The sequence below is a fragment of the Setaria italica genome, chromosome III (assembly GCF_000263155.2).
Source record: "Setaria italica strain Yugu1 chromosome III, Setaria_italica_v2.0, whole genome shotgun sequence".
Taxonomy (NCBI): Eukaryota; Viridiplantae; Streptophyta; class Magnoliopsida; order Poales; family Poaceae; genus Setaria; species Setaria italica.
This window is the reverse complement of record NC_028452.1, coordinates 9,453,875-9,466,262: the sequence shown is the minus strand read 5'-3', so window position 1 is coordinate 9,466,262 and position 12,388 is coordinate 9,453,875. Positions and strand designations below refer to the sequence as shown.

The 12,388-nt window shown below is 49.5% G+C and overlaps 2 protein-coding genes across 2 annotated transcripts; both read right to left on the bottom strand.

Annotated features, from left to right (window-relative positions):
- Positions 1-2,900: 2,900 nt before the first annotated feature.
- LOC101774024 (probable auxin efflux carrier component 3b) lies at positions 2,901-5,583 on the bottom strand. The gene is made up of 6 exons (XM_022825571.1): positions 4,937-5,583; positions 4,037-4,310; positions 3,843-3,928; positions 3,592-3,749; positions 3,431-3,507; positions 2,901-3,285 (listed from the first exon to the last, which is right to left on the bottom strand). Exons 1-6 carry the CDS (start codon positions 5,523-5,525, stop codon positions 3,216-3,218), a joined length of 1,254 nt encoding a protein of 417 aa, XP_022681306.1. The 5' UTR covers positions 5,526-5,583; the 3' UTR covers positions 2,901-3,215.
- A 2,863-nt stretch (positions 5,584-8,446) lies between these two features.
- Positions 8,447-9,950, bottom strand: LOC101773620 (protein MIZU-KUSSEI 1). The gene has a single exon (XM_004961075.3). The coding sequence runs from the start codon at positions 9,643-9,645 to the stop codon at positions 8,740-8,742; it is 906 nt and encodes a 301-aa protein (XP_004961132.1). The 5' UTR covers positions 9,646-9,950; the 3' UTR covers positions 8,447-8,739.
- Between the last annotated feature and the right edge of the window lie 2,438 nt (positions 9,951-12,388).

The window sequence follows — 12,388 nt, the reverse complement described above, 5'->3', positions numbered from 1 at the left end:
CCCTATGTTTGAATCAAATAACCTTAATTAAAAAGATACAACAATATATGATTCTAAATCGTCTATACCTTTCACTATTGGTATACGATATAATAATTAAGGTCTATACGCATGATGTGTGTCACCATTTATAAGGATATAAAGTGATGAGAATATAGATTTCTATACTAAAATTGTATCTCAAACTTAGGGTTCATTAAATAAATTCAAGCGCATACATGCGATGTAAAGTGAAAATTTAAAGATTATAAATGTGGTTAAAAATATTATAGAGTAATTACTAACCATTTATAAGGATATAAAGTGATGAGAATATAGATTTCTATGATAAAATTGTATCTCAAACTTAGGATTCATTAAAAAAATTCAAGCGCATACCTACGATGCAAAGTAAAAAGTTAAAGATTATAAATGTGGCTGAAAATATTATAGAGTAATTACTAACTAAAATCTATCACAATTGGATGAAGATATTAAGTATATATCTACATAAGTATTGTGTTCGAATATTTAACAAACGAGAGGTAGCTTATGGTAATAATTTTATAGCAATGTAGTCTCATTTTTTTCCATTGGAGACTCCGCATTAGTTCCCATGAGACAAGCTAGAAAAAGAGATAAATTCTCATAAAAATTAAAAACATCAAACACCAATCCTGTAAACTCTAATAATTATAGCCATTGATCTATTATATTTTCTAAAAAGTTACCCTCCATTATTATTGTGAAAATATTCAAAAATGAGCTCTAAAGTTATATCTAAATTACCGAGCTCAGTTATTATAAAAAATAATCTAAAGTAACCCCATAATCTTCATCCAATTTACTAATACACATCATTATAAGACATAACTTAAAATGTCATTCTAAAATTTTGTCTATGTTACCCACGTGTGTCATTATTAAAAATAACCTAAAGTAAACACCTAAACATTAATCTAATTATCTTCGTGTGCATCATACAGAAATGTCAAAAAGTAAACTAATATATGATTCTAAATTACTCATTGTTAATATAAAAATATTAAGTTAAAGTATATACACATGATGAATGCCACCATTTAGACCATTTATACATGCATATGAGGAATCGATGAAAAATATTGATTTGTATGCTAAATATAATGTATGGAGGATTGGATGTGTGATACAAAATGGAATAAGTACGAATATGGATGAAAACATGCATAGAGTAATTATTAATTAAAAATCAATAACAACTGGACAAAGATAGATACATAAGTATTATGTCGAAGTATTGAAAAATAAGAGAGTAGTAGGTAAACAATTTTGATTATTAGTTAGGAGTTTAATTTTTAAATAATTTTTAAATACAATAGCTTCTAAAAATATTAGCCCGTGCGGAAGCACGGGTTGATGGACTAGTTTGGATAATCAAATGCTTGGAGAATCTGAAACTATGCATATGTTTTTTCTGTTGTGTTACGTCAGAAAATTCTCTATTTTTCTAAATCAAGCCATGCATTTCGCTAGCATGCTGTTCTAAAGCAGCCACTAATATGTGATTTATGGTCACAACATATGCACCACCAGTACTGTTTAATGTGAATAGAATGGAGTTAGCTCTAATTATCTACGAAATGAATGAAACACTTTTCAGAGCACGAAAGAGGCCTTGGCTGAGAGGCTCAAGATAACACTGAAGCAGGTGGAAGTCTGGCTCATGAACTGCAGATGCAGGTAACACAATCATACAAGAAGTGGATCACACACTTTTCAGAGGACACACTATTGCACCATATCATACATATCATGTTTCTTCTAAGAAAATCTTGGTCATATCTTGAGGAATGTGCGTGTAGTAGGCCTACTCATGTAGCCAATTCTCCTTTAGCTTTTGCCTTAGCCTCACATTTCCTCTTCCTAGCTAGCTCCCCGATGTTTTCTTCTGTGGACATACACGAGCATGCGCACACGCACACGCAACGCGCATATGTGCACACACACAAAACGACTGGTCGCTCATGTATGGACATGATTAATAATATCTTCTTTGATTGATCACATATAAATTAACCAGCAGTGTCATGTACATTCTATATATTTACAGCAGCTTCAGCTTTGTTCGATCTCATCATCTCATGTCGTTTTGAAAAGGACTAAGATGTCATAAACTGTGGATTCCTTTCCACCATCAGTTTCTATCTATCAAACAATTTTATATGTTCACTTGTGTGTTCAAGATCAAGGAGACCAAATAAAGAGTAGCTTTTGCAGGTTAACGCATCTTGTGGCGTCTGCATGTAGATGGAAGAAGAGGCAAGAAGCGACGAATCAAGGATCATTTTTCCATCCGCCTTATCACTATTGGACTAAAAGAAACTAGCGGTAATACATTTTCACTGCCTGATCATAACGTGAATCGTTCGAGCCATATTTAGTAACACACCTACATATAAGAGGACAACATAATGGACATGTGGGAGGCACAGCTGCCCTTCATTGAAAAAGATGATGAGAGTGCTGCGGCTTAACCACTATTAGCTAATGCTCTATCCCGCCTTCCTCTTCTACCCCCCACCCCCACCACACACACACACACAAAGAACGAACGTACGTGCGGGATTGCTCTTTTAGGCAGCAGGCCCGTCGTCTTGTGTGTTGGGCATATATGCTCACCAAGGATGGAGTTTAATTGTCACATGCGTAGACTTAACACGAATGTGTCTAATTAACGTTTTTTAAAAATCATGCTTATATGTAACTATGTACTTATCCGGGAAATTGGGAATAGATACGGAAATTCTTTTAAATAAAACAGAATACAGATACATATAGCTTCCAGCTATGCATCGTGAGGATCAGAGATGACCAAAAGTATTTAGAAACCAAAAATGTGGACAAGCTTACTTCCCGCCACAAACAAATTCAAACTTCAATCCAGCTGTTGAGTGTTATTCCTTTTGGTCCTGGTCCTCCAGCCAGCAATTGTGATCAGATGCTAAGTTCTCATAGTGAACTCATTTATCTTGGCCACGAGGTTCCATGGGCGCCGCGGTGGTCTCTCAGTCTCTGTGGGACCTATCAGGCTATCAAGATCAAATGAAGGTCGAGTCAGCAACTGCAGGCATGCCTCATGCCTACAACTTTGTGGATATGCACTGTTGTCTCCTGTCCGTGTGGTATAATTGCATCGTCCCGTCTGCATGAGCTAGGTGTAAGCTTCATTTGGCACGGTCACTCTTGGTCACCAGTCATAGCAGTCCGAGAATGATATAGTAGACCAAGGCGATGGGAAGACCAATTAGCATGCCAAATATGACCCTGTAAATGATGTGAACATTTGACAAAAATTAGGCACACACCCACTTAGTCACATTTCAGTAACTAAGATCCCTGGCAACCAATGCAATGTAATGAAAAAAAAAATGCAATGTAATGAAGGCTATCTGTTTGGCTTATATGTTACCCGGTGCAAAGAATGGCGGCGTGCAGATCGTATTCCTTGGCGAACACAAAAGGCACGATTCCTTGTGGCAGAGCGGCCTACCAAGATGTACACACAGAATCAACATTTTGGCTTGCTCATACGAATGTGCATACGAATTAAAATCCTCGACTAGCGGTTACCTGAACAATGGCGATGCAGAGGAGCGTGCCTCGAAGGCCGACGGCGGCAGACGTGGCCGCCATGACTGCGGGACCCAAGAGGAAGCGGATGGCCATGGTGATGGCGGCGACGGAGTTTCCGCAGGCAACGATCTTCGGTTGCATGGCCATGAAGAGTCCTGGAAGGAAAATAATTGTTGCTTGAGTACGGGCTGAACCAACACACAAAAACCAAGGCTTCATTTGGGAAATAATCGTTGAGGTGAACAGACCTAAGCTGAACATGGCCATCCCTAGCCCTGCATCCGAGAGTATGGAGATGGAATTCCTCACTATGATTGGCATCGCGATGTGAAATCTGCAGAAACCGTTCCAATTGGTAATGCAGAGTAGGAGTCATGGGAAATTCTGATGCAGCAAACTCAAATGTAGCTAAGCATATAACAACACGAAGAACTCGATTTACCGGAACGAGATGAGAGACCAGGTGAGGCCGACGACGCTGGCGTACGTGTTGGGGTTGCGGATCAGCCGGCGCCACACCATCGTGAGGATGAGCCGCATCATCACGCCCGCCGGTGCCTGCCCACCCGCTCTCCCCGCGCCCGCGCCGCCGCCGTTCTCCCCGCCGTCATCCTTCACGTTCTGCCGCTGGTCCGCCGAGCCGGACTCCAACTTCGCCAGCGCGTCCTGCACGGCCTCCGCCTTGAAGCTAGCGACGCGCTCCCCGGGCCGCATCGCTGAAGCCAATTCCGTGTGCACATGCATCAGAGACATTCGTGCACGTTCTGCATTGGCTTTCGGTAGTTCTCGTCTGATCCAAAGGAGTTTGGATGGCGAGACTCACCTCTCGACATGCCAACGGGCGGCGCCTCGGAGGGGACTAGCCGGCGTACATCCTTGGCGCGGTGTTCGCCGCCGCGGAACACCGGCAAGCCGCTTACCTCCGACGCGGCAGAAGCGCCGGAGCTCCACTCGAACGTGGGCATGTCCTTGGGGTCATAGCTGGGCGCCACCGCGGCGGCCGATCTGGCCCGGACCGCGTGCTCGTCGAAGCTGGACGGCCGCGGCGTGTGCTGCCTCGACGAGTGCAGCGAGAAGAGGTCCGCCGCGCCGAAGCTCGACATGCGCATCGACGCGCCGTGCAGTGGCGGCGCGGCGCCGGTGGCGGAGACGTCGCCGTACGCGAAGCTGGATCCCCTAGGGGTGGCGTTCCGCGACGAGCTCACCGAGTATATCTCCACGCCCGTCAGGTTGGAGGGCCGCGGCGTTGCCAGGGACCGCCGCGACACCGACGTCGACCGGCGAACAACGAGGCGCACCCTGCCGTCCGGCGCCACCTCGGCCTGCGCCTCCGCCTGGCTGCCAGCGAGCGACACCACGTCCGGGTCGACGCGCACGTCGGCGATGGCCGCCGCGGTGTCCGGGCACTGGCCCGCGATGAGCGCCCGCGCGGCGCGGAACTCGAAGAGCACGAGCAGGAGCGTGTACCAGACGATGCACTGGAGCACGACGACCTGCACCAGGAGGTCGCCGGAGTAGCGGCCGTACATGGCGACGAGGAGCGGGATCCCCATGATGAGCGTGTTGGGAAGCGTGGAGAGGGAGAAGAGCGTGATTGACCAGTCGATCGGCGGCGCCCGGGTCGCGCCGCCACCGCCGCCGCCGCCGCGCGCGGGGAGGCACGACCAGACGGCGAGCGCGGCGAGGACGATGACCTTCTGCAGCGTGTCGGCGGCGACGAAGCGGAGGTTCATGACGTAGGGGTTGCTGGCGGCGATGCAGTGGAAGGAGAGGAGCGGCACGGCGAAGACGGCGACGAAGCGGTTGATGCCCGAGCACTGGTCCGGCGTGAGGACGCCCCACCACCGCACGGAGCCGTACGCCAGGATCATGGCCACGTACAGCGGCACCACCGCGCACAGCACCGTGTACAGGTCGTGCCACGATATCATGGCGGCCGGCCGGCGGCGCAGCTAGCGGTCGATCGCCGAGAAACCTCGATCTGCCGATCCTCTTGGGTCGGTCGCGCAGGCCGGGGAAGTTTGTTGATTGAGTGTGGTCGATGGAGAGTGTAGGAACGAGTCAATTTGCTTGCAAGTAGTAGTTTTGTGGGAACGAATCAGTTTGCATGCAAAGAGGTAGTGTCGGAACGAGAGTGTAGGAACAACGAAACTGTCAGTTAGCTGCCGCTGCCACAGCATGCGATCAAGTTATCCTGTGTTGTCGATCATGCCCTCATTCATGGATTTAGATGATTAGTTTTTTATTCTGTTACATAACAACCGAAAATCTCCCCAAAAAATCTCGCTAGTGCGCGCGGAACACTAGCCATTCGGCTGATTCTCATCACATGGTTAAACTCAAACGGCCATTAAACTTCAGCCAAAATTGAAAATTTTCAAAATTAAAAGAGCAAAACTAGTCAAACGACAACGAGACACTCTTTTCGTGTCGTCGTCCCCCAAAAAGGAACTACGGAGTACTCTGCAGCATGTGTACCGGCAGCCCATAAGCAAGCGGCCCAAAAATTTGCTAGCCCGAGGGGGCGAGGGAGTTCGTCACGTTACGGGCCGAACCCTTTGTCATACCGGGCCGCGGGCCCCGCTGTCTCACGAGCCTTTCACTGGGCCCTTGGATCCTGATAATCTCTCCCTACAACCTCCCCGAAACCCGCGCCCTTGTCGGAAAAGCCGCCCTCCGCAGCAGCCGTTGGGAGCGGCAGCAGAGGACCGGCGGTGAGCCGGCCATCCGGGTTCCGCAGCCCTCGCACAGGCCGCCCGCACCGTGCGCGTGTTGCCATGCCACTATGCGGCTATGCCACCGTCTCCGCAAGGCAAGCGCGCGTCACGGCGGATCGCGGAGTCCCGATAAGATCGTCGCCATCGTCCTCGACCCCTTGCGTCTCCAACACGCCCACGAGCTCAAGTGGTGGGCGAGAATGGAGAACCCGAGAAGAAGATCCGAAGCCAGGCCAGGCCAGCTACTAGCAGCACACTGTGCTGCACAGTCCGCTCCATGCTCCTCGGATCGACCAAAGCGAGAGATCACATCGCATCGCATCAAATCACATGCCGGCTTCTCCCGTACAAAAGAGATCGATCTCGCAATGCACGAAAGCAAGCAGGGGTCAGAGCCTTCGGACAGAGAGAGACCTCACAGCCTGCTCTTTATCGAGTGCCGCGCTCCGCAACCGCAACCCAGACAGACGAGGCTGCAAAAGCAGGCGCTACCATACATGGTAATCATCATCAGCTAGCAGCATCTAGCGGTAATGATACCAGAATGGTGGGGGCCAATGCCATGGCCAACTTGGCCATCCACCAACCTCACCCAAATGCGAAACTGTGAGTATCAGCAGCGGTAATCACCAGCTGCCAGGGGCACTCTGTACTGGCTGTTGGCGTTCAGAAAATTTCAGAGCTGGGGGACCCTGGTCTGGGGACGGGAAGGACATCGCCAATTCGCCATTGCTGATGAAAGGCACATCACCGCCGGCGCCGGGCAGGGGCTGGGGACCCTGGTCTGGGAAGGCCATCGCCCTTGTTGATGAAAGGCTCTATCCTCATTCATGATTTGCTGCCGCCGCGGCCCCGCAGATGTCAGAGTCCCAGCTGCTGTGCTGTGCTGAGGTGCTGCTACACTGCTACAGTGTGGGTACTCTCTACTCCTACTCGGCTACTCGGGCATGCCGCTGCAGTCTGCTCCATGCTCTGCCTCGGGATGGTAAACGGGATGCGACTAGGACTAGCCATGCATGCCTACGATAGTACTATACCTCTCGCTCGCCCCCACCAAGAGCGAGAGGTCCACACTTCATGTCCTTGTACCCCTTTTGCCACACTCCACTCCACTACACTCGCTCCCAATTTCATCACTCTACCACATACCCTACCGCTCCTTTTTCACAAGAAAAAGAAGAAGCACGTACTCGTTGAGTCATACTCCACCGTAAAGCACACGAAATAACACAGGCTGCAGGCTGCATTGCACTGCATACACGATGTATATGTGTTCAGTACTTCAGTTGTTCACTGTTGCCTGTCGCTCTGTTTCCGGTGTACAGTTGTTCAGTACTCCAGGGTCTCCTCTCTGTTTCCGGTGATGCTGGGGCGGCTGGTGCACTTATCCTGCTGGAGTGATGGGTGCGATCGATCATCGATGGACGTTTTCGGAAGACATGCCCCCTGAATTCTGCATCGATCGTATTCCATGGATAATTTGACGGGATCGGAATTAGCCCTGACGATAAGCGGGCGAAGGTACCTCTGAGAGAAGCAAGGACGCATGGCACCACGCTAGAGCCTACAGGAGACTCGATGTCTGAACTACTGATGCCGCCGGTCGGATGCTAACCCTGCTGCCGTGCTGTGCTGCAGAAATAGAACATGAAGCACGGCCATTGCAGCGCAGCAGTGTCAATCTATCGAGTCGAGGAGCACTCAATGCTCGCTGGCTTGCTCGCTGCTTCAGCTCCGATAGATAAGAGTGTTCAAAGAGAAAATCAGGACGTAAAGATGGAAAAGAAACGAATTGGAGAAAAAGTACAGTTACATGTTGGTGTGGAACAGGCCCACAAAAAAAAAAGCAAAATTGAGTCTTTTGAGAACAACATGGCAAACTGTCCTGCCCAATATGACCTGTTTTTGTGCTACATACAAGGAACGACTTAAACAACAAGCACGCGATCTCGTACAGAAAATATACACGTATAATTAAAACAGATAGAACTTTTTTTTTGACATCAAACAGAAAGAATTTGGCCGTCTGCTTGAAATCAAGAGCTTTGAGCCTTTTCAGAAATTTTACGAAAAAAAAAACTGCCCGATCATCGTGGGAACTTAAAAAAAACAAAGTTTAAATACGGATCTCAATCGAGAACAAGAAAACTAATACGGCTATTTTATTGATCATTACACCATATGCAGAACAAGTACTACTGCAACACTAGCTGACACTATTCAGCTTCAGAGCCATTACAACCTGAAACACCATGGCATCAGCATGGCTTCCTCCTACTCGTCATCACATTTGATCACCACAAGAAACCACAAAAACATTTCCATTCCGCTACGTTTCCAGCTACCACCTAGGTGCCTAACCAATTTCACAGCATAACATGCACAAAAAGGGGACGTGATCGACGCACAACTCAAGTGTCATGGTCGATCAGACTCTGAGGAGGTAGACGCTGAGCTCGGGTCCGCCATGGCCGCCGCCGCCGCCGCTGCTGTTGTCCGGGTTCATCATGTAGAACGCCTCCGAGTCGCGGGAGCCCACCACGCGCTCGAACCGCGCGCGCATGTACATGACGTCACCCTCGCTGCCGCCGCAGCTGGCCGCGGGGATGACGCCGGCGCCCATGGACACGGGCTCCAGCGCGCGGAGCACGCGCCAGTCCGCGGCGCTGCACTCGCGCCGCACCGCGTACCCGCAGCTCTTGCCGTTGCAGTAGGCGCGCCACACCGTCTCCTCCAGCAGCTTCTTGCCGTTGCCGCCGTTGGGGCCGGCGGTCGGGGTCGGGAGCGCGGAGCCCTTGGCGCGCTCGCACTCCAGCGCGATTCGCACCAGGCCCGAGGCCATCTCGCGCACCAGCGCCGCCGTGGGCGCGGCGAGCTCCAGCAGCAGCGCCGGGCACGCGCGCGGATCCACCTGGAACGCGAGGTGCACGTGCCCGCGCCGGTGGCCGTAGAGCGTGCCGGTGAGCCGCGCGCCGAGGCCGACCTGCCGGTGCCGCCCGGCCACGGCATTGGCCAGCGCGGAGCGCAGGCGCGACACGGCCGTCCGGACCTTCCGCCTCCTCGGCGGCGGCGGCTGCTGCGGCTGCTGCGCCGGCGCCGTGCCCGCCGCCGCCTTCAGCGGCTGGGACACGAAGTCCTCGGAGTGGAAGGACGGGCAGGCGGAGGAGAAGGCCATGGTCGCCTCGTCCTCCTCCTCGGCCTCCGAGCTCTTCATGTACTCCTCGTCGCCGAACGTGGCGCCATGGCTCTTGCTCTTGCCAAGAACCGGCCACTTGAAGTGCCGCCTGGAGAAAGAGAGCGAGTCATGGGGGTTTCTCGCCGTGATGGTTCTCATGGTGCTCGCTGTTCTTCTACCCTCAGCTACCTCGGCTGCTTCTTGGAGCAAGCAAAGCAGAGGAATGCAATGGACGACCTATGCTTGCTTGGCTAGAGAGCTGTGCGCGTGTTGGGCTGTGTGCTTGAGGTTATATTCAGGGGATGTGTGTGTATTTCAAAGCTGAGCTGAACTGTATGCTGCTACTCCGCTCGTTTCTAGGGTCCTCTGTCCCTGCAAGCTGCAGCGTAGCACTGGCCCCTGGGGTTTTTGTACTGGGGAGGAGGCTGGTGACCAAAACCCACCAGAACTGAGCAAACAGCAGGAAGAGAGCAACTGAGCAAGGTGGCAAGGTCTTGAGCTGTGGCTGAGGCCCTGGGCCCTGCAGCCAGCCCTTGCCCTTGTTTTTTAATGAGGAAATGGTAGACAAGAAATGAGATTGTGGCGAGAAATTTGGATTTTTGCCATTGCAAACGTTGGACTTTGCATAATTACCATCACAAATGTTGACTTCGCAAATTTACCATTTGAAGCGTTGACACATTGATTTCATTGCCATTATACCTCTTTTCTGCATTTTAATTCCTTTTCCACATTCCAGGTTAGTTGAAAGGACAAAAATAACCTTGGCTTCCCCTGCAACTCATCCTCGCCATTCATTCGCCGGGACGCATCTGTCTTTACCTCGCCCGCCGCCGCGTCTTCACGCACAGGCCCCGGCGTCACCGTCCGCCTCTCCCCGCTCCGTCGCCCACCTCTCCTCTCCTCGTCGCCTACCACTCCCCTCCACTTGCGTTTCCACGATTAGATCCCACTGGATTCTACTGCCCTGCGTCGTCTCATTTTGACCCCTCAATCAACGATCAAATCCACCAGATCACAAACAAAAAAAACCCAGCCATGCAATTTGGAGTTTTGGACAGCCTCCTGGCGACGATCTGGCGAAGGGCAAAGCCCTGGCGGCGGTCGTACGAACACTCGTTATGTCAACCCGATCAAATTGAAGCGATCCAATCCCAACGTTGGCTAGCAGTAAACATAAGCAAAGGGCACGCTAGTCATTTACTGTGCTTGTAAATGGAAAAATAAATAAAAATGAATAAAAGGGAAAAATGGCAATGAAATCAATATGTCAACGCTTCAAGTGGCAAATTTGCGAAGCAACGTTTGCGATGGTAATTATGCGAAGCTCAATGTTTGCAATGGCAAAAATCCAAATTTCTCGATTGTGGCAGTGGAGGACAGTCTTGAGAAATTTATACGGTACCTGATTAGATAATTGATGCTGCCTGTGTGCGGTGTGCCTCTGTGTGATAGAGAGTGACAAGAGAGAAGGCATCCCTGGTTTGATGCCTAGCTTTATTAGTGAAGTGATGAAGGGGATTGTTAATTCCTGAGTACTTAATGTGAGTGGATGATGATGTACTGATGAGGCTGGAATGAAGTGTGCATTGGGTTGTCAGACGTTTCCATCTCCGTGTTCTCAGCGGTTTTCATGGCCAAAAGATTTAAAAAAGACAAATGAGGTGCTTCCGTACTAATATAAACATGAGCAATATCTTGTTGCTTGCATTTCAGCATTCCAAACAAACATAGGCGATCTCACCTGCTTGCTTGGTGCTATGGCTGTTCTGCTGAATTCATAAAGCATGTCTTTGTCAGTGTAAGCAAATTCTTGCAGTGGCGTCTGCAAGCCTTGAAGTACCTAGCCACACTAGTCCAGTCATCTCCGAGGCTCCGAGCATTGGACATACTGCTGAAAACTAATTAAGAATCGAAGCATCTCTGTCAGCACAAGTGAGATAATGGAACGAGTGAGCAAGCAGTTTTACCTAACTGTACCGACCTGAAGCTCGTAATTGCTTTTGTCTGAACCCAGGGAGAGGATAAGGTTACCAAAGAAAAGTACACGATCGCATTCACAGCTCAGGGGATGTTTGATACACCTACTAAAGTTTAGCACCTGTCACATCGGATATTTGCTAATTAGGAGTATTAAATATAGGTTAATTACAAAACTAATTGCACAAGTGGAGTTTAATTCGCGAGATGAATCTATTAAGCCTAATTAGTCCATGATTTGACAATGTGGTGCTACAGTAACTATTTGCTAATAACGGATTAATTAGACTTAATAGATTCGTCTCGCGAATTAGCACAGGATTCTGCAATTAGTTTTATAATTAACTCATGTTTAGTTCTCCTAATTAGCATCTGAACATTCAATGTGACACTACTAAAGTTTACCATCTAAGTATCAAACACCCCTTGCCAACAACAACACAAGCTAAACGCACATTTCTTTGCAGTAGCCACTAGCCTAGCCTACATGCCATGGCACAATTTCAGAGTTCTCGCCATTTCACAAACAATTTTATCTTTTTGTTTAGAGTTTATTTTTTCTAACGGAGCCTTTTCATCAGAGCTGATGAGTTGAATCGTAGTTCCTTTTTCCCGTTCAATCGTGTACAACTTTTCTTTCTTTTGAATTGGAAGTGAGACGGTGAGATCCAAAGTCCAAACTGGTGGCGCCTGCACCGCACTGCATTGCACCGCCGCGGCAGACTGCAGGACAGAAAGACGACGAGAGCAGAGGAAAGCAGAAAAGCAGAGAGGAGGAGGCCGTTGTTGTTTCCTTTGCTCTCCGAGCCAGTGAGCCCGCCTGCCTGGGGATCGGCGCCATGAGAGGCGGGTCCCAAAGGTGCAGCTAGATTACAAAGCGAAAGCTGCCTGCGCTGCTGCTTTGACCAGGAGGGACCGACGG